The 23,776-nt window shown below is 41.1% G+C and overlaps 1 protein-coding gene across 1 annotated transcript in view; it reads right to left on the bottom strand.

Annotated features, from left to right (window-relative positions):
* LOC137927352 (protogenin A-like) overlaps positions 1 to 23,776 on the bottom strand; it is a 104,858-nt gene that overhangs the window by 2,172 nt on the left and 78,910 nt on the right. Inside the window, exons 4-23 of the mRNA XM_068771150.1 lie at positions 15,872 to 16,016; positions 15,605 to 15,670; positions 14,616 to 14,802; positions 13,759 to 13,899; positions 11,536 to 11,700; positions 10,667 to 10,739; positions 9,694 to 9,897; positions 9,015 to 9,106; positions 8,469 to 8,550; positions 7,354 to 7,521; positions 7,056 to 7,173; positions 6,198 to 6,356; positions 5,670 to 5,800; positions 4,866 to 5,029; positions 4,068 to 4,173; positions 3,522 to 3,670; positions 2,807 to 2,927; positions 2,075 to 2,171; positions 1,349 to 1,406; positions 585 to 677 (exon numbers count right to left, since the gene is read on the bottom strand). Of these exons, the coding sequence (XP_068627251.1) occupies positions 585 to 677; positions 1,349 to 1,406; positions 2,075 to 2,171; positions 2,807 to 2,927; positions 3,522 to 3,670; positions 4,068 to 4,173; positions 4,866 to 5,029; positions 5,670 to 5,800; positions 6,198 to 6,356; positions 7,056 to 7,173; positions 7,354 to 7,521; positions 8,469 to 8,550; positions 9,015 to 9,106; positions 9,694 to 9,897; positions 10,667 to 10,739; positions 11,536 to 11,700; positions 13,759 to 13,899; positions 14,616 to 14,802; positions 15,605 to 15,670; positions 15,872 to 16,016 (2,519 nt within the window). The remainder of the gene's footprint in view (positions 1 to 584; positions 678 to 1,348; positions 1,407 to 2,074; positions 2,172 to 2,806; positions 2,928 to 3,521; positions 3,671 to 4,067; positions 4,174 to 4,865; positions 5,030 to 5,669; positions 5,801 to 6,197; positions 6,357 to 7,055; positions 7,174 to 7,353; positions 7,522 to 8,468; positions 8,551 to 9,014; positions 9,107 to 9,693; positions 9,898 to 10,666; positions 10,740 to 11,535; positions 11,701 to 13,758; positions 13,900 to 14,615; positions 14,803 to 15,604; positions 15,671 to 15,871; positions 16,017 to 23,776) is intronic.

Here is a 23,776-nt window from a genome sequence, read left to right as displayed (position 1 = left end):
CCGTGCGCCGTGCCTTATTACGAAAGCACGCGCCGATTGTTTTAATTCAACTGGCACCCCATTAACGACTAGCAAAGTTGTTTGAGTCCTACCGCTTTTGTTTTTAACCGTTCCTACCGTTTGATTAATTTACATCCGGAAAATGTCCCTAATCTCTTACACAAAATAAAACACTTAACGCACTTGAACGTGCAGGTTTGGTAAATACACGTTACTTTATAATTGCAGCGCCCGATGTTCGAACACCTCGCGCAAAACGACTTCTTGTTTACTAAGGCTCAAGAATTTATAACATAGTTTGCATTACCCATCACATCAATACCTTTACACTAAAATCAAAAATAAAACTTTAGTTATTTAGCTTCAAATGTGTCGAAACTGAAGAATATAATGTGGCAATGTGTTGTATTTTGCGCTCAGTTATTTATGTGTGTGTTTTTGTGTGAAAACAGAGTTCGATCACTGCGGGCGATCACGCCCTTTTGTAATGAAACTAAATCTAAGAAGTAGTAATCTAATCAAAATGAGGGTCCTTGATTGTGTTCTGTCAGGATATTTGTAATTGAATATAGATTTGTACTCACTGGATGGTGGGGGCGCAGATGACCGTTAAGGAGCGGTTCGCCGCACGCGCCGTTGGCCAGCCGCCCGCCCACGCCGCTACCAGCGGGCCCCGTCTGGCAACAGATCGCTTGCTTACTCTGGTCTACTATTTTATCACTAACAATAAGAAATAGATCTAAATAAACTAAAATTGAATACGTGCTACTTGCCATTTGTTTTGGAGTGTTAAAAAATCATGTCGACAGGCTTCACTCGTGTTTTAACTTTTAGCTGCCGTATTAAAATTGTCTATCGCACTGTTTAATCAAATTATTTTACTATTCCATACATATAAAATATTTAATTTAATTAACTATATAATAGAGTTTACTGTATTCGTTAGACAATATGTACATATGACCAAAAAAATGGGCAATGGGCGGTCGAACAGGCGATTTCTTTCAGACAACCATAGTATAAATTAACTTGTATCGCAGCTGTATCAAATGGTTGCAGAATGTATCGTACGACCCTATTCACCTGTAAAGTATTTATTTATATGAATACTTTACAGGTGAATAGGGTCTCTGAAGTTGATTCTTTAGACTTGTAACGCTACGGACACATTCAATTTTGTTAAATATCACCGGGGTCAAATATTTGACTTCTGCTATCTACATTCATGTCAGAAACATCTAGTTGTTAGCAAAGCGTAACTCACATCTCAAAGTAAAGGTAGAGTTAGTATCGTGACTTATTGAAAAAATTAACGAATACCCCGGGGAAAACTGAATCAGTGATTTACCTTCATTTCAGAGCCCTCATTCGTTCCGTCTGTTTCCGTACGAGTCCTTCTGCGAGTCCTGAAAACAGGGCAGCGTCAGAACATTAACAACTTGTCTTTTAACCTTACGGACAAATTATTTTGCTACCGTCTGCAATCGCTGCCTGTGAGGGATATCAGAGAAGAGCAGAAACAGGTAGCAGTATCTTAAAAAAAGAGAACCACTTGCTTGTGTACATAAGCATTGTAATAATATCAACAATAGCAATGTAAAATGTAAAAATAACCTTATTATACTTTTACCTAGGGTCCATAAAATTAGCAAGTGTTTTATCAATAGTCGAATAAGCTAGACAAGTGATGCCAATGTCTCTCTTATGAATAAAATTAATAATTAATGTATTCATCTTCTTCTTAAATTATTAGTGATTTTTTTTAAAGTTATCCATTTTTGTTATTTATATTAGTCATGCTGTAGAGTTGGCTGTCACCGAATTGCAATTATTCTGTATTTTATATGATTTATATACCATAGTAAATCACGTCGGTAATCCAAAATAAACATAATGAAAAGAAAATATCTCTTTCTCTTTACTAAAGTGCCCCAGTACTCAACAGCGGCACAATTACCATGAAAACGACATACCTCCCTCGCCATGTAAGCTTGCTGTGTTTGCGTAGAATGTTAAACCAACAAAAACTTTCATTGAGACGCTACGTAAAGGTAAGAAACATAAGTGTTGATACCTAACGGGCGAACGCGTCCGCTTGTACCTCCGCCACACGCAGGCCGCCGCCACGGACAGCAAGCACAGCAGCCCTGCGCCTACCCCCACGCCCACACCTATGTAATAATAATAATCTTTGTAAACTATAGAACTATATAAGTGAGGCAGATAGTTGCTAACTGCAGTGGTTAGTATATATAACTGTGTAGCAGTTAAAGGCGCTCGACTCTAAAATGATTAAAGTTACTAATTTATATATATATATTAAATCGAAAACATAAATAAAATAATAGAATAGTATCCGAATGAGTATGGGAAAGTACAGTACCCGGCGATAAATATTGCAAATCGAACTTTGGAAAGAGACAATCGGCTAATTTCGGCTTTGTAGAGCATTATCTCTGTCCCACACTACCTATGTGACGTTTTGTCAATCGTGCGACAGGGATAACGCTCTTTGAAGCCGAAATTAACTGATTGTTATGTGTGTAAATTATTAACAATCCTACATAAGGGTTGATTGGAAATAGCTGTAATCTTTAAAGGTACAGATGCTCATTTATCATCAGAACACATTCAAGGCCTTTCTACACTCATTTCTAATCACCTTGTATATATAAATATTGTCAGTCAACAATGCATAAGTGATGTATGCTATACGAGCGAAACCGCATGGGTATAATTCTGTAAAAAAGTGTACAAAGTACAAAGTGTACGTGGTCAATAGAGCTCCGAAAGAGAGGATACTCACTGAGGTGCAGATTGTAGGTGTCTGGCGGGCGCGGCGGGATCGTCAGCACCTGGTTGGGCTTGCCGGGCCCCGGCAGCGTCACCATTACGTACACCGGCAGCGTCGGGTCCAGGTTTTCCAACTGCAGACAGAACGATCCCTCGTAATTTTTTTTTAAATTGCTAAAAATCTAAAAAATCTAAGTAGCAGAGGAGTCGAGTTTGGTCTATAAATATGAATGCTATGCATTATAAGGACCACCCACCGAAAATAACGCAATGGACTCAAAATTTGAGTTCTTGGAATGCTGAGAAGTTATGTCTCAGAAATAAACAAAAACCAAACACCAAAATAAACAAAATAATAAGTTTTAAATACGAAATAATCAATATCGGGAACAATCGCTGCAGCGCAAGACCTGCCATTGTTGCTATCTTCTGGGGAAGCCTTGACTTGCAGTGAACGGCCCTACCGGTTGACATATGTGATAAAAAATTCTTTTAAATCACTATTTTTATGTGTTAAAGACAAAGGAAGATTCGAGTTTTGGACCAGAAATAAGTTAGTTTAAAAAATTTGAAAAACACTTGTACCGACAGTAGTTGTCCCAGCTTTAACTGAGAAGACCAGAAGACGCTGGACGCAGGCCACTTTCGAATTTGAAATCTACAGAGGAAGCCTTATATCTAGTAACCGTCCCATAGCTAAAGTGAAGATGATGAGCTGGTGCGGGTACCTCGACGCGCGGCGCGGACACGTTCAGACTGGGCCAGTGCTCCACGGGGCGCGTGATGTTCTGCGCGAAGCGGACGCAGCGCGCGCCCGCGCCCGCCCACCACACGCGCACGCCCGACCGCGTGTACGCGTAGCTCAGCTCCCTCGCCTCTGCAACACGCACCACACCCTGCTCACTGCTCACTGCTCACTGCTCACACATACACTACCACAATCCCGTGTACACAATGTTTGGTGACAACAAACAAACTTATTTATGTAACCATATTGTTTTCAACATTGAAACATATAATATATCATAAATACTCATGCTACAATTAATGCAAGATGAACCTAATTTATACATAGCTACATTATATGGGGCGAAATAATTGCCCGTGCCGACAGCGGTTGGACTCAAAACGGTCCAAACGTTGATAAGCTTGGTGCAGAGGGGAATCATAACAGGTTCAATTGCGAAAAATGTTAGTAGAATTTTTTGAGTTTTCATGTAAAAAATAAAAAAATCTAGAAATCAGTATTAAATGGCCATTAGTGCCGCTCTCACCCAACTCCTTGACCTGGGCGGGGATGGTCAGTATGCGGCTGTAGCCCAGCGGCTCGTACCCCGTCACCATGACGAACGTCTGCTCCGTCGGCTCGATTCCCGTTATCTTCAACGAAGACATCAAATTACCTTTACGTTCTAACACATAGGCTCTCTAAAACAGCATCGCCCTCTAGCGGACCCTTGAGCTATACGCAGTAGGCGTTGTAACGTCTACTATCTCTCGTTCTTTGTGAACGACAATTTGAGGTCGAGGTCGAAAGAAAATAAGCAATACTAGGGAACTTTGGCTGGAAAGTGTGTTATGCAAATAACTTAGTTTTTCCATACTTGCTGAAATGATAATAAAAATGATTCGTTACAAGTTCATGTTATTATCTGGATAAATGCCTTAAGTCAAACGTCTACACAGTAAGTAATGGTGGCTAAAGCCGTTGCGTTTATTATTCAGCATGACTAGGAGTTCGACAAGCTCTGGATTTGGCGCTAGCTCCGAGCTGGCTAGAGCTGTCGCTTGATACGATATTAGTTCCTTTTGTTTTTTTTTATACAACCTGTATACCAACAGAGATTAGCACCAGTGCCTTTATTTGTTACAATCACAATTTTAAATAACCTTTTCTACTTTAGTTTGTTTATATTTTAAGATCAGTTTATCATTTATACTCGAAGGTGTACTCAAAGGGAGCCGATCCCCGGCTCTGATAGTGATTTTTTTGGAATATCTAATAATAACTTCGGAGAATAAGGTCTGGGAGATGAAGTGGTGGAGAAGGTTGAAGGGTGGCATTAGCGTACCAGCGCGGAGGTGTCGTCGGTGGCCAGCGCAGCCCACTGCTCGACTGGGAGGCGCAGGCGCGAGCTGTGCCGCAGCACGTAGCGCGCCGCGCCGCCCGCCCAGCGCACGCGCACCGCCGTCGCGTTCACGAACGAGTAAGACAGCTCGCCCACGCGCGCCTGCCCTGCAAACACAACGTCATTGATTTTTTATATAGCTTAGTGAAATACACTATATTGGCATATGATAGATGAAGATAAACTACAGAAGTTCAGATTCGTAGAGACCTTCTTCATGCTCTTGGCAGAACAATCGTGATTCATTGTGGGTCGTTATACGGTACTTCTTACATTTCTCTGATATTTTTCATCTTTGGGGTACTTCTCTCTTGGAAGCAGCAGTCCATCTTTAAGTTTAATTTTTTGCATGCAAATTATTTTCATAAATATTTTCTGTGTAGTGTTCCAAGTCTTGTAGTTAGTGCATTAGAATATGTTCGCATGTTATACTATAACTATACATACGTATGTATGACTATATTCGATTGTTGATGTGCGCTGATAGCCGTTTTGGCTTTAACAACAATACATTAAATTTCACATAGGTTCAATAAGAGAAGGCTACAAAGAAATTGTTGCGAAACCTTAAAATAAAAATAAATAAAATACTTTAATAAGTTAGTCTGATAATCAAAAAGGAAACTAGGAGGTTGAAATAGTAATGAAGTGGTGAACCAAATCGATTCATGCCTTGTAGACGTTAGACCTAGAATGCAAACCCTGTTCTATGGTTTTGAGGCAGCAGTGGGAGGCGCTGCAACTGACCTTCGGGTTGCGTGGTGACGTGCACGGGCTCACTGAAGGCGCCGCCCGCCCGGCCCTGCACCGCGGCCTGCACGCGCACCTCGTAGTCGCCGCCCGGCTGCAGCCCCTCTACCGACACGCTGTTCTTGAAGCTGCAAAAAACATGCATCCAATAAGCTCAATATCTTAAATACGTAAATGCGACAAACACAGTCGCTGGACACGTGCAAAGCAAGATTCATCACCGCCTTTGCGTTACAGGGAGCGTTCTTCAGCTGACATGAGTTAGTGAATGATGAATATTCTAACTAACAAAAGAGAATCCAAAAACAGATTTAAGAGTAATACTAATTGCGCTGACTTTGTAATAAGTTATTAGGCATATCAGAATAAATAATTAATTTACAGTTTTTATGTTTTAATTTAAAGTCTTACAGTGTGCTCGGAAGTCAAACACCTCAGTCCTACGCGTCACAATGAGTGCTTTCACTAGAAGCGTCGGAGTTTAATTGGATAACATAAGCGTTTCGTTTTGCTACAGAGACTCACCTATCCTGACACTCCTCGGGCCCCTCGACCTTCTTGATGCACACCCTGTAGCTGTACTTGTCGGGCGAAGAGTCCGCCTCCTCGCAGGCCCACTTCACTGTGAACCCGTAAAGGCCGACGTCCGACACCGTCACGTCCTGCGGCACAGCCGTCGTGTTACTGAAACCGTTCGGAGGTCAATTAGCCCTTTCTTCTGTTTCGTGTGCGTGCCGGGAGCGGTTCATATGGTTATGTAGTGTTCTAATTCTCTGAAACCTCCTGAATCAATAATGTGAAACTCGTGGCGTACGGACCGCATGCGGCCTCGGGTGGACCTATTTTCGGCCCAGTCAACATATCCGTTGAATCAATCTTGAAAGTAGTCTCGGCCAATAACATTTCCCCCCAAAATAGGAAAGATGTTATAAGAGAAGAGATGTCAATTATCAGGATAAAAGAAATAATTAAAAGTTAATATATACCAGCCAACATAAAATCATATATTTCTATGAATATTGATTTATTTTTGCGACCCACCTATAAGCATTGTTTATTTGGCCCGAATTAGCTTTTGAGTTTGACGCCGCTGCACTAAACTGTCGCCCAGTCAAGGACAAGCCCCGAGATCTGCTAGGGAATACCTAGGTGCTCCCAATAATGTACCTCAAGGCATCCCAAGTTTTCACCTTTCCCAGCACCTCTGTGTGTTCACTTTGGAGGATGAAGAGCATCCTTATCCTCACACACAAGCCTCATGCCCCTTTTACGTAATGTAGGAGGAACCTCCCTCCAGAAATCACCCTCGATTGCCTGATATAATTAACACTGATTCTAGTCATAGGTGCCATAGCAAACTGACTTTATTTTACAAAGGCTTACGTGGACGGGGTCTGGTCAGCAGTGGCAGCTGCGGTCCACGGCAGGAGGCTCAGGTCCTGGGGCAGCCAGACCTCGGTGCGGCTGCCAAGTACGCGAACCCATGAAGCTTCAGGCCCAGCTGCAAATAATATACCAGATCACGTTTGCTTTCTTTAAGAAAACTATAAAAGTTCAAACGGTCTATAAACGTATCATTCCTCAAAGTGGCGCATGCCTCGCCGTACTATATCATCACCACTTTAAAGTGTTTACAACTGTATCCAACCATCCTGTATATACAATATCCAAGTATTCTTACCGATCAAGGTATAGTTGGTAACATGTCCGGCCAATGTAACATTGTGCTCCTGAGTCTCGTTGTCCCCCTTGTACTGGAGGATCCACTGCACCACTCCCGGCGTCTCCTCGGCGAACTGCCTCCACGACACGGCCACCCTGCCCTCAACCCGGGACAGCTTCACGGGCACTGACCAATAAAACAGATTACTATACACATTCTCTTCCTCTCTTTCTAATCTCCTAAATACTCGCATATGGCTGCTGGGGTCTTAAAGTTCTGGAATGGAAAGCGCTACGTAGGACATCCACACACACCTTGTGACAAACGACTTTGTTTAGTTCATTGGAAGCCGCTGGCGGCAGGCCGCATCCCAGCGGTCCTATTGGAAATCTACACGGGAAGCCTAGGTCCAGAAATGAACCTTCTGTTTCCAAAATGATGATGATGAAATATCTACATCATTAATTTTATTTCTTCACTTGAAGAATACCACTACAGGGAATATTTTGATATTTTTCTTCTTAATGTACACAAGATCACTGTGGTCATTTGCAGTAGATCTCGTTTCCATAAAACAAAAATAAATTGTGAAAATTGTTCCGTGTAATGGAATTCTTCTACAAAAAATACTGTTCCGCAATGTTTGTAAAGGGACACGGACCTTAGTTTAGCCCATAACAAACTGGATAGTTGAAGCAAATCATTTTTAAGTTATATTATCACTTTAAAAATTCTTTTACACCAGTGTTTTTCAATTTTATGTGCCATGCCCCAACATAACCTCTCTAAAGTTCTTACGCAAAAGTAAAATTCGTATTGAGTCTGTTTTGGAATTGCAATTCGAAAATAACAATTATGCTGCCCAAGTGGGAAACACTCCTTTACAAATGTAATATGATTTATTTATTTTTGAGTTTTATTACATTGTTTTTATTTACATTGCATATATATATATATATATATATATATATATATATATATATAGAAATACAAACATAATAGTTAATATATAAAGGAACAGAAAGCGCTACATAGGAAGTTGGACGACCACGTTATATGTCTTGAACGAAGAAAAAAAGTAAAATGTCTTAAGCGACAGTTTCGAAAGTGAATTGTAAGTAAGACTTACGAACCTCCTTGGCCCTGGCACACCACGCTCTCGGACATGTCGCTGGCCACGTTCTTCTTGCTGGGCGTCGTGATGAACGCGCGCACCTGTGGACCATGCGTATACAGGGTGATTACTTATACACGTAACATCTTTACACCCCGTATGTATAGCTTATTTGTCAAAGGAAGCTTTAAAACCTTTACCTTCACACTGTATAAAGTGATCACTTTGAAATACTACATTCTCCATTTCTTTCTATTGAAATACAACAGGCTAATAACTTTTAACGGCATTTTAAACCTGGAGGGAGAGGTAGCAAGCAATAATTAATTTTAATGTGCAATAATACCAATTTTGAAAATGCTTTTTCATATTATATAATCATTAAGTTATTTATTATTTCAAATTTTTTAGGAAGAGGGTGTATCTGTCCAAATATATATTGTATAGTGTTTATGAACTGTTATTGTCCTTAACCAAGCACAAAGCTTAACGAACTAATTTTAAGCCTTTCATTTTTTTTAAATTGTTTACAATGAAAGTAAACACATTGAGAAAGGATACAAACCTGAAAAAAGTAGGGCGTGAGGGCGTCCTCGACAGTGACCACTTGTTCGGTGTTGGGGTTGGGCTGGCCGGTCAGCGCTCCGCCGGACTTGTCTGTGGTAACGAGCTTTGGTAAGTGATCAACCAATTACATTTCATCCTATTATACAAGTAAACGGAAACCTTTCAGGTCATCTAGGAGATTCTGTGTTTGGCAATAATCGATGTAACATAACTCCTGAAGATGCCCCGTGAAGGAGTGAAACACGTGTTGAGTAATTTGGCGGTGGCGGTTGTGTGATTCGCATTGTTTGCCGCATACGCATTTATCAGCGGGCCGGCGGGCGGTGCACTTTATTGCACGACTACCACTGCATGTGCGGAAGTGGCTAAATATTGGTCCTTTTCTTACTTAGGATAGACTTCCGCGAGGTAACGCCTGATTCCATTAAATATCTAGGAGACTAGCTTTGTGATGAACGAATAAAGTCACGGAATCGACCCTGCATGCATGAGGCGAAAACCATGGACGGACGAGCGTGGCGCGGAAGTATATCATTGAACGTCTTAGGATATATGAACATGAAGTTTCGTGGTGGACTGGGGTAAAAACGGAGTATCGATCCATCGAAAATATACAATAAAGGGAAAGTCTTTTCAAAAGGTATGTGATTAGTGAATGTTCACGAGGTGTGCCGTACCTCTTGGCGTGGTGTTAACGGTATAGGCGACGACCTTGGCGGCCGCCGGGCGCCAGCGGAGCGCCACGCGGCGCGCCCCGGCGGGCAGGCAGCGCAGCGCCTCGGGCGCCGCCGCCCACGCGCCCGTCACGTTCAATGCGCCCCACGCGGTGGCCCACGAGCTCACGTCGCCGAAACCGCTGTGCGCGAAACACTGGTACACCCCTGTGTATAATGTTTCAAAACCATTATTTTAACTTAGATTAATGATTATACTTAGTCCACACACGCATACAACGGTGGCGTTTGATGGCTGCGACGTCATTATGGTTTCAGCTACAGGACGGTCACTAAAGACCTTCGAAATTGATTTCCAATAAGACTGGCTGGAAGTGGCTGCGTCTTACTTCTTCCAAAGAGCTAAACAATGTAGTCTGTTCACTTTGTAAGCGGATGCCGTGCGGTGCGCTTGCTTGCGGGTGATCTGCACTCGACAGCCTTAAGGCTCCAGCGGCCACCTGCGGCTGAGTTTTCGCATAATTTTTATGCCAACCAGCATGTAACAACATATAAGATATTATACAACGCTATCCATGATTTAGTTTATTTATCATGATTAATAACATGTTAAAGTTGAAATTTAACATTTTTACAATAATAAGAGTATTCAGGGAGCAATATGTATTATTCTCCATTATTCGTTACAATTATGTAATACCTAACTGTGTATATACAAACAAGGATAAGCAATAGAAATAAATTTAAGCGAGTTACACATCTCTCTAGGCTCCATTAAATAAGTTTCGCAGGCAATTGTGTGCGCTTTAACAGCGATGTAGCTCTATTTTAACTTGAAAGATATAATAATAGGGAGCATAATTTTTTTTTAATTAGACTACAGGATCAACTACAAAAGATCCAAATTAGAAAATGATATGAATGAACAACGGCCGGCGGGGCGGGAACTGAAAGAGACGAGCGGAGAAGAGCTCACCTGCGTCGTCCGTGGTCACGCCACTGATCACCAGCTCCTCGCGGCTGCCGTCTGCGGACGTCCGCGAGTTGATCTGCGTGATAAAGGCGGATATTAGTACAATTCCCCTCGCACCAGCTTCTTCTGGGAATTCAACATTATCTGACCATCAAAGTTCTAACAAAAGTGGCCTAATCAAGTACATTGATTTTTTCGTAATTTTTGTTTCTTTGTATTTCTATTTCTTTTTATGTGCTCAGAATCCTCTCCAATGAGATAGGTAAAAAATAGACCTCAGATGAAGGGATAAAGTTCAAAAGAAGTGTGTTTGTTTAATCAAAGCTAACAAACAATAATAGTAGATTAAATTGAAAAGAACTTTTCATGTGCACTCATTCGTATTTAATTCCAAATATCCATACCTGTGCATAGCTTCGTACATGCCTTTAGTTTATAATGTTTTAAATAAGTTCACGTTTTAAATTACGTATATTTATATTTTGGTTCTATATTTTACAAGTTTTTTTTTGTCATGTAGGAGTGTTTTCTTGTGGAATTTTAATTTAAAAGTATTAATTACTCATTTCTCCCTATTTGTTTCCTAACAAGTTTTATAGTTTAATGTTAAATATTGTTAAAATAGCAGCATTATTAAGTGCATCGCAGATGGTAGATGCTGCGCTTGCTTCATCAAGCGATGACATAATGTTTAAATAAGATTCATAATTGAATAATATGTCAGTAAATGTAACGATTACCAAAGGTTTCTTTTTAATAAATTTATATTCCTGTGTTTTAATTTTGTGAGCACTTGTATATTATATACTTGAGTATTACAGTATTAACGGTTCTGTTGAAAGGAGAGTTAGTAAGAGAAAGCTTTTAGTTACCCTTCCCGTGAGAGTCAGGGGCTGTCCGTCCTTGTACCAGGAGATGACGGGCTCGGGGCGCCCGGTGGCCGTGCAGTTGAAGCGCACGGTGCTGGCGCGGAGCACCTCCTTCGACTTGGGGGGGAGAGTGATGCTGACCGGTTCCGTCAACGTTACGTTGAAGCTCTGCAGAAACAATCCATCATTACATCGTTATAATGGAAGCAGAACTTGCAAAAGAGTATATCTATTAGGATAGTAATACATAGAGACTGCAAGTTTGTCAAATTTTTTTCTTTCGAACGATCGAACGAGTCATAACTCCTCGTGCTATGGTTGGGATTTGTCTACAAAATCGAATTACGAGTTAGACGATCCGTAGACGATCGACAATAACCATAAAGTAACCGAAGTAATACAACCCATCTAATAACAAATTGGACGAGGGTGGACCACATAACGAGCAGAACAGACGGCCTCTGGTGCCTTGAAGTTCTAGAGTGGCAAGCGTTGCATATGCCGTCCATCCACAAGGAGGGTGAAGGATTTTGTTAAAGTCGACGGAAGACCCGGAGCTATTGGAAATCATTTGAGGAAGGGCAGTGTATTATAGATATTAGTGAAAGTGACCGAATGGCCTTGTGAGCTTGTCTTAGGTACGTACGCGATTAGTACCCTCACAGTTTTATTTTAAGTCAAGTAAATTATAGGGATCGCATATATTATTACTTTCTACCAAACTGTGAATGATCCAAAGTGAAAACTAATATAAAACATTTTTAGATTTGTTACAATTATTTCCGCTTTTTATACGAACATCAGCGACCCGGTTTTGTTTTTAATGTGGTGTACTTTTATGTGAGATAAGATGTCTGATGAAGTTATCACCTGAGACCAGATGATATCAACTGTCCTTCTTGTTTAATATTTATCATAAAAACAAAATTAAATATATTTTATAAGATCTTCAGAAAGTTTTTTATGTATTCTTTTCATTTATTCCCTCAAAAGTACTAACTAATGGCTGCGTCTTTTCTTATCTCCGCAAAGCATTTGTTTGTACATCTTTTTCTTTTTAGCCTCGTGCTTTTAGCAGATCAATTATGATCTTCCTGCACTGTCCTCCTCACAAACCACGTCAGGAATGATTCGTTCGTTTGTAATACTTAAACAAAAAGGCAGTTCCAATCAAGGAGGCAACTACATTGATTCAATATTTACACACGCCGTTAAGTAAAGCTTTCATTGATGTTGAGTAATCAACACCAAATCAAATTGTAATATTAAAATATATACGAACATGAAATGGGAAACGAACTAATGACTCTTGGTACGCGCGCGATATTTCAAATAATTAGTTTCAATTAGACAAACTTTTTGATTCAATTAATCAACTAGTACCTGTAGAGCGTAACAAAATACTTTACAAATGTGAGATAAAAATAGTACTAACATTAGAAAAGACATTCTCCGCTATTGCAGCGAATGTCGCAAAAGCAAGATAGCAATGAATAAACACAGCGCACCATTTCTAATAACGATTATTGCGTTTCGTTACACCTTATGTCATTCCTAGATGTATTACGAGGGCAAATGAGTTCCTCGGGTGCACGAGCACTGAGGAGGGCGCGAGAGCGCGGGCCGCACGCTCCGTGCCAGGCACCCACGTTCCGCGCGGCCTTATTCAGTTTATACAACCTGAACCAAGCTTTGCAAGTCATAAGCGGAAGCGATTACGTTTTGCCGTTAAAGGTACCTATTAACGGCTATTACAGAACCTTTGGTTGCATTTTCTTTGGTTAATCATAATTAGAAATTTATCTCATAGTAACACAAAATACTACTGCCATAAGGAAAGCAGATCATATGACGGTATGGAAAGCTCCATAGCTTGTCATCAATTTCGTCAAGGAATTTCAAGACTAACGCGATCTTTAAAACCGAAGAGTCGAGAGAAAAGAAGAAGAAATTCCAAATATACTTCTTCTTTTCAGCCGCTGGACGTCCGCTGCTGCCCACGATGCTGGCCTAGATTACAGTCCCTGCGCTGACCTTCACCATGTCGTTGGTCCACCTAGTGGGGGCGTACCCTCGCCGAAATATATACAAGTTAAATTTAAACCTTTATTTATTATCTCACTTTTACGCTGAAGGGCGGCCGCTGAAGTGCTCTTAATTCTTGACTTGGCTGTTAGAAAGAAAACTAAATGAAGACCCGCAATATTATAAAAAAATTAATCCTACCTTCATGAGATGTGGTTGTCCTTCAACAGAGCAAGTGTACACTCCCTCCTGGTCCAGTTCCAGACTGCGGAGCTCCAGCACCTCGTCGACTGATTCCAGCTCGCTGCTCCTCCCGCCCGGAGGAGTCAGCTGCCAGAGGAGCTGCCAACAAAAATGTTCAATGTGAACACAGTCACGCCTGTCGTTCTTCTGTCAGATTTGATGTAATAGGTGATTAAGAAATACATTGTTTTCTTATAAAGTATCCTTGATTTAGACAGAGATAAAAGGTTATGAAATGAGTTTTTTTTTTATTTTATTCAAATACATCATGCAAAAAATTTAAAAAGATTATCAGACATAAACCATTAAAAAATTATTCTATAAACTAACGTAAATAACTGAAATGATAAGGCAATGAGTAAAACAACAAGAGTAAAACAGCTTGGCAATGAGTTCCTCTGACTACGTCACCGAGGAGATTTGTGTCTCAAGGACTTGTTTAAACCAATGACAAAGACGATACCATCTAAGCATATCGTTGGATTTAGTTATGGGTTTAGTGCAAGGAACACAAAGTAACGGATATTGTTATTGAATAGCAATAAATTTTCAATGCGACCGGTTGAAAGCAGTCTTCAGCCAGTGTCTTTCGATGACCTTAACAATGTGGTCTGTCTTTTGTGAGTGGAAGTCCTGCTTGCTGGTCCGTGGCCCACACTCTACAATCTTAAGGCTTAAGTGGCTACTAATATTGAATACAGAATTTGATAGTGGCGTGGGTAGATCGCGGGAATTGTGGTGACCTTTGATGGCTGTCATGATGAATTTGATGCTCAATGTGGTGGAGGTGTTCACATGGTACTGTATCTGATTACCTTTGGCCGGGGCCAGCCGAGCAGTGGACAGGGCAGAAGCAGTCGAGCGCCACGCGGGGCTGCCATGTTGGCAGGCTGATGCAGCTGGAGCAGGGCGGGCGGCAGCGCATACGCGCCTCCCATTACCTGCAGCGCGCCGCCCTGGCTGACGCGGCTCCTGTTCGCCAGCTGGTTTGTCGCTATGCACCTGTTACATAACCAAAACCTCTCATCATCAAATAATAGAAAACTATTGGAAAATGTACATCCTACAATAAATATCTGATTGTTCATTCATGTGCTCTTTACTACATACAATAATATTGGTTATATGTGTAAAAGCTTTAAAAGGTAAAATATTTGGCTTTCAAAATATTAGCTAATTTACTGTCAATGAATGTACGGTGCGCTCTGTCCAAAATACGATAATTTCAGAAATAATATAATAATGTTAAAATAAATTAATGTAACATATTAAAAGGTGATCACTTTACAAAGGCTGATGTGAAATAGGAGAAAATTCTTTAAATCGGTTTTTCTTATTGCAATGTATTTATTCTACAAATTTTATTCTGAATTGTAAATTAAATAGAAGAAATAGAGCGTGTACGTGTGTAATTACTTCCTTGTGATGCCTTAGAATGAATACTATTCAAAAATTAGTAAAACAAAACCTTCTACACTGCAAAGTATTTTACGTGATAATAAAGTTTGGGAAGGTATTGCTCTAATTATGGATTTCGGATATTTACGAAAGTGATCATAAAAGTAATTGGACTGAGGTTTTGCGGGTACTTCTGAAATCAGGACGAGTTTTATTTCAAATTAAATGTCATTATAAGCAAGCTCATTTTGATTCCAATTCCGAATTGAGCTCTTCTGTCATTGATTTCATAATGAACATGAATGATCACTATGCATGATCGAAATTTAAAAATAAAATGGACAAATGTGTTTTATGAAAATTGAGGTGATGATTGTAATAAGGCCGCCGTATTAACATCGCTTACTTATAGGTGCCGGCGTCCTCCGGGGTGACGTCCGTGATCAACAGCTGACTGTCCAGGATGTAATATCTGCAACAAAACACCAACTGAAATGTGAACACGAGGCAAAGCGCTCAATTGTAGCCTACAAATAATACGCGGGTGTGCCTGCTACTGCCAATTAATATTTCAAAGAAGTTGGATAAAATAGCGAACTGCAGCCTCGACAAGTGGACTGAGAAACTCTGGGATACAGGTGCTTCACGTATCATGGAAGTGACACAAACCAACCTGGGATCCCGCGGCAGCAGCTCGTCGTTGCGCAGCCAGGAGACGGCAGCGGGCGGACCCGAGCTGATGGTGCAGGCGAGCGTCGCGGGCTGCCCGCGCTGCACCGTCACGTTCTCCGGGTGCGAAGAGAACTGCTTGTCCATGTCTACAACAAAAAATTGCATCAACAGTGTCAACGCCGTACCCTCCAACGAACACATCCAAACAACAGCTTCGTAGCTAGATCACACTTCTACTGCTTACTATATCATCCCGCGTAGCAACCAGATTTTTCACAAAAGCTTTATTTACTATCAGTGTTTTGAATCCATCTGTACAAATTAATGAAGTAATAGTAACCAAATTCTACAACAATTGCCCTTTTCGATGTGTTTGCATCGGTCAACTTTGTTGGTTTTGCAAAATTTAACAACACAGTATTATTATGGCAGAGCGTCCCATACCATCTGTGAACCAGACACCATATTATTTATGCGTAATTAGAACAGAGACAGCATTGGCCTAGTGCAAACGTCAATACCGCTATGTCTGCTGAATAGCCGAGTATTTGTGAGGCATAAGCCGGCCGGGAACGTTACCTCGCCGGGCGCCCGGCGCCGCGAATAAACAATAATATTTTCATATCGTTCACGTCCGCGCGCTGATAACCTCCTCTCCTGCGAAAACACGGCGGCGCCGGTTTTTTTTTAATCCAGGTTGTTTACATAACAAAGTTTTCCCGCGCTCCGTTTGCGCGCCCGTTACGTAATATGCCAGTATTATTTAGCGAAAACGCTAATGTATGCTTCCAACAATCGCAGTTTTCTGCAGAGAAATAGACTAAAGAACTGATAAAAATTACTCTTTTTGATTTGGATCTGCAAAATAGATGTAATAATGAAATACCCTGCCGGCGTCAACGTTTCCAGCCAATTATATATAGGTTTCTTCTAGTCAAGAATTTACCACTGTAGATCTGATCATCGCTTAAGATCAGGCGAGGCAGACGTCGTCTATAAAGGTTAAGAAGGCGCCACAGTTTCCGTTGTTCGCGCTACCATCAGTACCGTTGTTGCGCTGGCGCGAGGATTCGAGAGTACGTCAACTCATTATATGTTTCAAAGCTCTATAGCAAGTGGAAATCTAGGGCCCTAAACAACTAGGATTAATAAGATCCTGTTTCAAGTAGAGAAACATTATTCTCTGGACGCGAATCTGTATACTTTCGATCCGGGTTCTACCTACTTTTGGACTATAAAGTTCAACTGTGTGCGTATTATACGCACACATCAATTAGATTGGTCTAAAGGGCTACTACAAAACTTTTAATTACGAGCTTTGGTTATTTATCAACGGATCATAATATATTCAAAGAAAATACAGTCTTTCGCGAAATTATAACAGCGTCGGGGGCGAAAAATAAGCATAAAAGATTTTCACAAGAATATTCGTGTCATTTTCCAAGCAGCAGTGATAAATCACACATGTGGCCTTGAATTAGCCGTGGGGGTAGAAAAGCCTCTATCCAGTATTAGTTTGAATCAGCTTCGCTCTCGAGAGCCTGTATATTTAATGATTAGATGATTTTGTTTAAACATTAAGTCTAGTCTAGTTGGACGCAGACAGTTTTAGTAAGAACCAAGTAATCAATTACTGCTCACACAGGCTGCACAGCTCTTGTAAGCTGCCATAGACTAACCTAGGGCCAGCCGCCGGATTAAACTACTGTTAAGATTGTGCGTAGATGCACTGCAGCGCGTAGTTTGGCTCTTTGGAGAGATTATATTTTTTATTATTTACGCTCCCCGTTTTCGGGGGCCTCTCGTCCCCCCCCCCCGCCGTGTGCGGGACGTCCTGTCGTCCTGAGACCTTACAAATTCTTCCATATTGACAACAAAGCGCACGGATTCACGGCATCCATACACGTTGAAATCTCTTCAACCCGCACTAAGAGTTTTGAAATCACTTTTATAGAGTGAACATCCAAGGCATGGAAAAACTTACCGGCGTCGTTGTTTTCAGCTAACTATAACTTGAGATTCTCTCTCTCTCTCGAGTCAATAAGGAATAAGTTTCTTCTAGGCAGGCATGTAGCATCACAAATCCCACTTAACATCAAGCGAGACAGAGGCCAAATGCCTACAGTCCACAGTCGATAAAAAAATATTCTTATTTTAATTTGAATAATTTATTGTGATCACTTGTGTATGTACGCAAAGAGAAAAATTGCAGTTGTCAGCCCAGTTTGAAAGAAGCTCGAATCAAATTGTGGCGCTCTAAATCGACATCTTTCGAATTCATTTACATGACAACGGTGGTTTCAAACAATTCTCCGTAACGCGAGAAGATCATGAGAAACAAGTCACACAGCAGCGGCAGCAACTGCGCGCGAACTGATTCGTGTAATCAACTAATGTATCGAACCGTGAAATACTCCAACTCTCCCGTCCGCAGTAGAGTCGAGCAAGTAGAGCCGGCGTCCACCCTCAATTAATTTTCCCCGGTACGAACAATGTTCAGACGGCGGCGCGGCCGGACTCGACTTATTAACATAAATGTTTGTCTTCGAGGCCTCGCGGGGATGGGGCAGCGGCTTTTATTATTTTATTAAACTCTTCCTCGGAGCTTTTTGCCTTTTATCGTTTACTTTGGATTTATTATGAAAGCTTTTCGTTACCTCCTTTGTATTCAGTTTACTGTTAAAACAGTATATATCTCTGGCTGCAGAGCTTCGCTCTTGTACTCCGCTTGTATAATTAATAATTAATCGATCTCAAAATTATTTCAATTAATAATTAATAAAAATTTCAATACTCACGATACATTATGACAATACTCAAAGAATGTAGCAGCGAAAGTAAAGGAACCCTTAACTTCCGTAGCAGAAAATAGCCAAGACTAGGCCCAGAGCTATATCACATTAAATGAGTTGCGAACAGCAAAAGCCCTGAGCAGATTGTTACCAGTTTTTCCGACCAAGAGATACATGTAGGTTGGGCTAACGGCAACATGAAACATTTAGTGTACTTCTTATGAAGCTTTCTCTGGCTGAAAATTAGCTAATATAGGTGGCCACTTGATACTTGACGCTACAGCTTTGTATAACTATCTGCTACTCATTTTGAACCGCCTTGACTTTTGGATATTCAGCCATGAGGGTCCACTTGGTTCCCACCTGGTTCAATCCTTTCAACTGCCCTGCGTTATTAAATGCAGATGAAGATTTTTCTCATCGCACATTACGTGTTGCAGAGAACCTGGTTTATCCTGACGAGTCTGTAACAAGTAAATTTATCGCTACGATCGCGCCAGTCATTTTAATATTTTTTACAATTTTTTTCCTTTATTATTCGTGTCTTGTTCTTTATTATCTTGTGGGGGCGTCATTTTCGCTCCAATCGAAAGCCGCTGAAGCAAAATAAATGCGGTAATATTGTCGGGCGAGAAACTTCCTCAGCGAAATTTTGTCTTCGCCTGTACGGCACGCTTCCGTAAGCAAAAGTTTTCGTGGCCGATATTTATTACACACGACATTACAACACGTGGTCGCCGGGGCACCTCCCACTGACACAGTTTTGTACATTTTGAATCATTTTTATAAGCCGTTATTTTTCCGAATTAATCCAGCTGGAAACTCTGTTGACGCCCTCTGCCTCAGTACATATAGCGCATGACATTAACTAAAATGTAACTTACATTTTAGAGTAAGACATATAATTATCGTTATGAGAAAAATGCCAGAAGCCAATTTAAAACAAAATACAATTTAATTGTGCTTCCTATACGCGACCCTTGAACTTAAAGCTACGAAAGTTCCAAACACACTGTAATCAAAGAGACCACAACAAACGTTCGGATTTTTTGTGATCGCTCCCTGCACGATCCTTTTTACAGGACCTTTCATTCTCTTCCTCACCGAGACACTTTGCACACAAAGATTCAAAGGCAGTTCAAATCGCTTCCATTGCAGACCTGAACTACTTTATGACTATAAGCCATTCGCTCTGCCCTGGACAACAAGTCTCTCAACAACGTAAACTTTCGCGGAAAATAAATCCCGAAATGTAATAAATAAAGTTGTCGCGGCAGCACTTGTGTGCGCGACTGTACGACTTTCACGGAGCAAGAAAAACTCTGATAATAGGGAAGAAATATGAGCGCGGCGTGTCGCCGATATTGTGCGAGGGGGGGCAGGGGGCGCGAGCACGCAACCTCTTTTGCCTTCCACATGCGAGACGTGAGATAATGCAAACGGTGAAATATTACATCGAAGAATTTTCTGAGCCGTGTTATAAGTATAACTAGCTTTTGAGAGAAAACTCGCAATATACCGTGTGCTCATAATTAGTTTCACGATACCCGTACATCGGGGTTGGATCAGAAATGAGATCGGTACACGAATGGTAAACACTGACATAGTCCAGCGGACTGACAAGTTGAAGCGGCAGTGAACAAGCTGCGTGGCTCGTAGAACATTTTGCCATAGGAGTCTTTAAGGCTCTGGAGTGGAGACCATAGACCGGCGAACGCAACAAGGGCGCCCGCTCACAGGATGATCAGACGACTTTGTTAAGGTCGACGGAAGACGCTGAATGCAAGTCGCTTCCTATCGATCCTATAGAATATCTGTAATGCGTCCATTATATATGTTCAGTAACAAACGTGTAATCCTCCCCACCTTCTGTCTTCCCGAAACACTTCGCACGCGTACATTTAGAGGCGATTGCGTGATCACATCGTTTGTCCATTGCAAAACTGGACGACCTTTGAATATAAAGTCATTTACTCTACTCCTGGATAAGTATCTCTATAGCGTCGTCTTTCTTCGCATAACATTGCCTAAATATTTTCGATATTGAATGTTAGAGAGCTGCTATTTGATCTTGTCCTTCTGGAGAATACAGCAATTCCGGCATCAATGTGACGCAAAGTCCATGTTTTCCGCAAGATTCCTCTCCAGTACCACGTTTCCAAGACATAGTTGCGATTTCAGTGTCTCTCCCGTACCGTTTTATATTGCGCCGTATAGTGGACGCCGTACAATGGAAACATAACGAGTATTGTATTATTATGCATAAGCAAATCATCGCTACGATGGTAAAGGTGTGAATGACGCTTGCAGGTCGCCGCGGGTGGTCCGAAGGTCGGGACGCTCGGCCGGTGATCGTATTGCACGATAGAACTATTTACACTGAAGTCGGCTCGGGTCGGATTTCGAGCCGCACTACCGGCCTTCAGTTATTTTCCATTGACTGAAATAACTCGAGGCACATTAATATATTGGAAGAGGCATTTTCCCAAAGATTTATACGATAGCTATTATTTATGTTTACAGTTTAGCAATTCCCTAACCCATACATAAATAAAGATTCATCTCTAAAGAGTTGCTGAGCGAAAATACGACGAATACTCGACGAATTTGGTAAACTTTCACAAAAGGATCAAAACAGGATAGTAGCGAACACTTATTTACCGTAACAGAAAAACAAGAGCCCTGTTTGATACAAACTAGAATCTAAATGGACTCCTCGAGGAGACAATTAGGTCTCAGAAAAGCTTACAAAAAACTCTGTCGAGCTTTTCTTTTCCACGAGTGCCCATAACCTGGTAATCAATGTTTTAAAATTATTGACAAAATGAATAGAGATACTACTCATTTTATGTACTAAGTCTAACACTGTATAGGTATATAGAAACACGTATTACGTAAAAGCTCTAGTGTATTGAAAGCCTAATGTGTAAGGAATCGCATGCGCCGCCTCGTCGGCGAGTTGTAGCAAAAACTGTGCAGCACGTGGCGGCTAATTGTCGACGCCCGCCGCGCCGCGCAATTACTGGCAACTGGTGCTTGACAATCACTCGCCTGCATCCGAGTGATAACGTCGAATTCTTGGCGTGTTTTTTGCAACCAGCTAATAGTATCTCATGCACAAAATATAATAAAATGGATTATCAAGAACAGACCGACTGCAAGCACTCGGTTGAGCCAGTAACCACACTTAAGCAACATAGCCCAGCGGGTTGACAAGTCGAATTGACAGCGGGAAGGCCTCTCACAGCGCGCAGAACAGACGCACGCTGGGACCTTAAGATTAAAGGCTGGTTACAGGCCGATCCGTAGCGATCCTATTGGAAATTTATCGAAGAGGCCTATGTCCTGCAGACGTCCTGCGTATTTATAAAAAAATATATAGAACATAGCGAGATTGTATCATTATGAAAGGAACAAATTCGCCTTGCAAATTCGGACACGTGGACGGTAAAAAAGAGAGATCGATACCTAGGAAATGTGGTGCTAGAGGAGAATGTAGCGGATATATCAGACTAAGTACCGGACTAATGTCACCATTCTCCAAGAACTCAAAATCAACCAAAATCTCTTGGCAACTGTTCGAAATTCCAAAAATGATATCAAGGCATATGGAGGAATGTTGGCGCTACAGGGAGAACAGTCTAGGGTAGTCTGCATAGATCATGATCCAGAGTTCGCAAACTTTACAATGGACTGATCAAGTGAGGAATACATATTATTATACAAAGAGAGATTTTTGTACTGCGTACAGTTTGCAACGTTATTGCAATTGCGATGATTGTGCCCACTGATCGGCATCCGTACTTCTTGCCATACAAATAATTTCCTCATCGCTATTCAGAAAGGGTTTACATCATCCCAGAATATTAACATGTATGTAAGAGATCAGAGGAAATATCGCTCGATGCAAATACTAATACGGCATCCAACGGCGCCCTTATCGGTACGAGAGCAGGTTTAAATGGAGGCGGGCCAGTAATGGGAAACGCGCGCTGAATAATAACAGCCCAGCCGACATGCGGCGCATTCGTTGTGCGGTCCGGCTCAGGCCACGCTAAAGTGGGAAAAGAAGTAGAATTGTCACTTCTTATTCACTTTTAATTGGATCTTCAATCTATAAGATGGACGATAAATTTGTCTTAATTCTCTCTATACCTGATAAACTGAAACAACGTTCGAAAGAAAATGACACAGTCGCATTTCCTCTACAACATTATCCAGCGCATCTCCTGACTTAAACCTTTTGCCTAACATGAAAAGTTGATAAAATGTATCTAAATTGAATCGAGATAATTTAATGTAAAATTGGAAAACAGACCATCCAGTCTCGAAATACAAATTTTATGTACTAGGATCCGGTATAAAAGAACGGTACCCTAAAATTGTGATAGTGAGTTAACTGCATAACCCCCCCCCCCCTCCACTGATTACGGAACCCTCCTAAATTGTGCGAAAGACATCGTTGAGACTGCTGACCTTCAGCAAACGGGAAGGAGGTTGAACAACTTGTTACGCATCTTAGAGTTATATCTGTACACTGTGTGGTATTATTTACAGGCAATCTGAATGGCATTGTAAGCGTCCTGTACTTTGGTCGTGGGTAACATGATTTAACAATACCACTATTTGTATGTTTATAAAAATTGTTGGTGACGTCGACGATTGATATACAAACCGTTAGGCAGAAATATTGTGCTGGCCATTTAATTTCACTTAGCTATATTGAAACTTGAACAGAATGATGTTTTCACAGCCTGTAAGGACCACTTCAAGGAATTATCCCGAGCGAAATATCCAAAAAATATAATCATAGCTAATTCTAAACTGTAATTATGAGATATATATTTATTTAATAATCGCGACGTAATCTTTCGAAGTGTATGGGTGAGTAAAAATAAAGTTCGTCGAAAGCACTCGAGAGGAAAACTCGTTTAGAAAAGTTAAAGTCGAACGTGCTCAAAGGGAATACATTTTAATGTTTATTAAGTCGCACTGACTGACGGAACGAGCGCTGCCGTGTGCGACTACGCTGCGAGGTACGCGCGCGCGGGTCTTATAAACTACAAAAAGTATTCCAAGTACACGTCGGAAAAACTGTAATGTTGATACATTTT

Source organism: Battus philenor, unplaced genomic scaffold (genome assembly GCF_028537555.1).
Source record: "Battus philenor isolate CCGP_79_NKW_IND1 unplaced genomic scaffold, ilBatPhil1.0.hap1 SCAF_10, whole genome shotgun sequence".
NCBI lineage: Eukaryota > Metazoa > Arthropoda > Insecta > Lepidoptera > Papilionidae > Battus > Battus philenor.
Note: the sequence above shows the minus strand (reverse complement) of the source record. Positions and strands in the feature narration are given on the sequence as shown.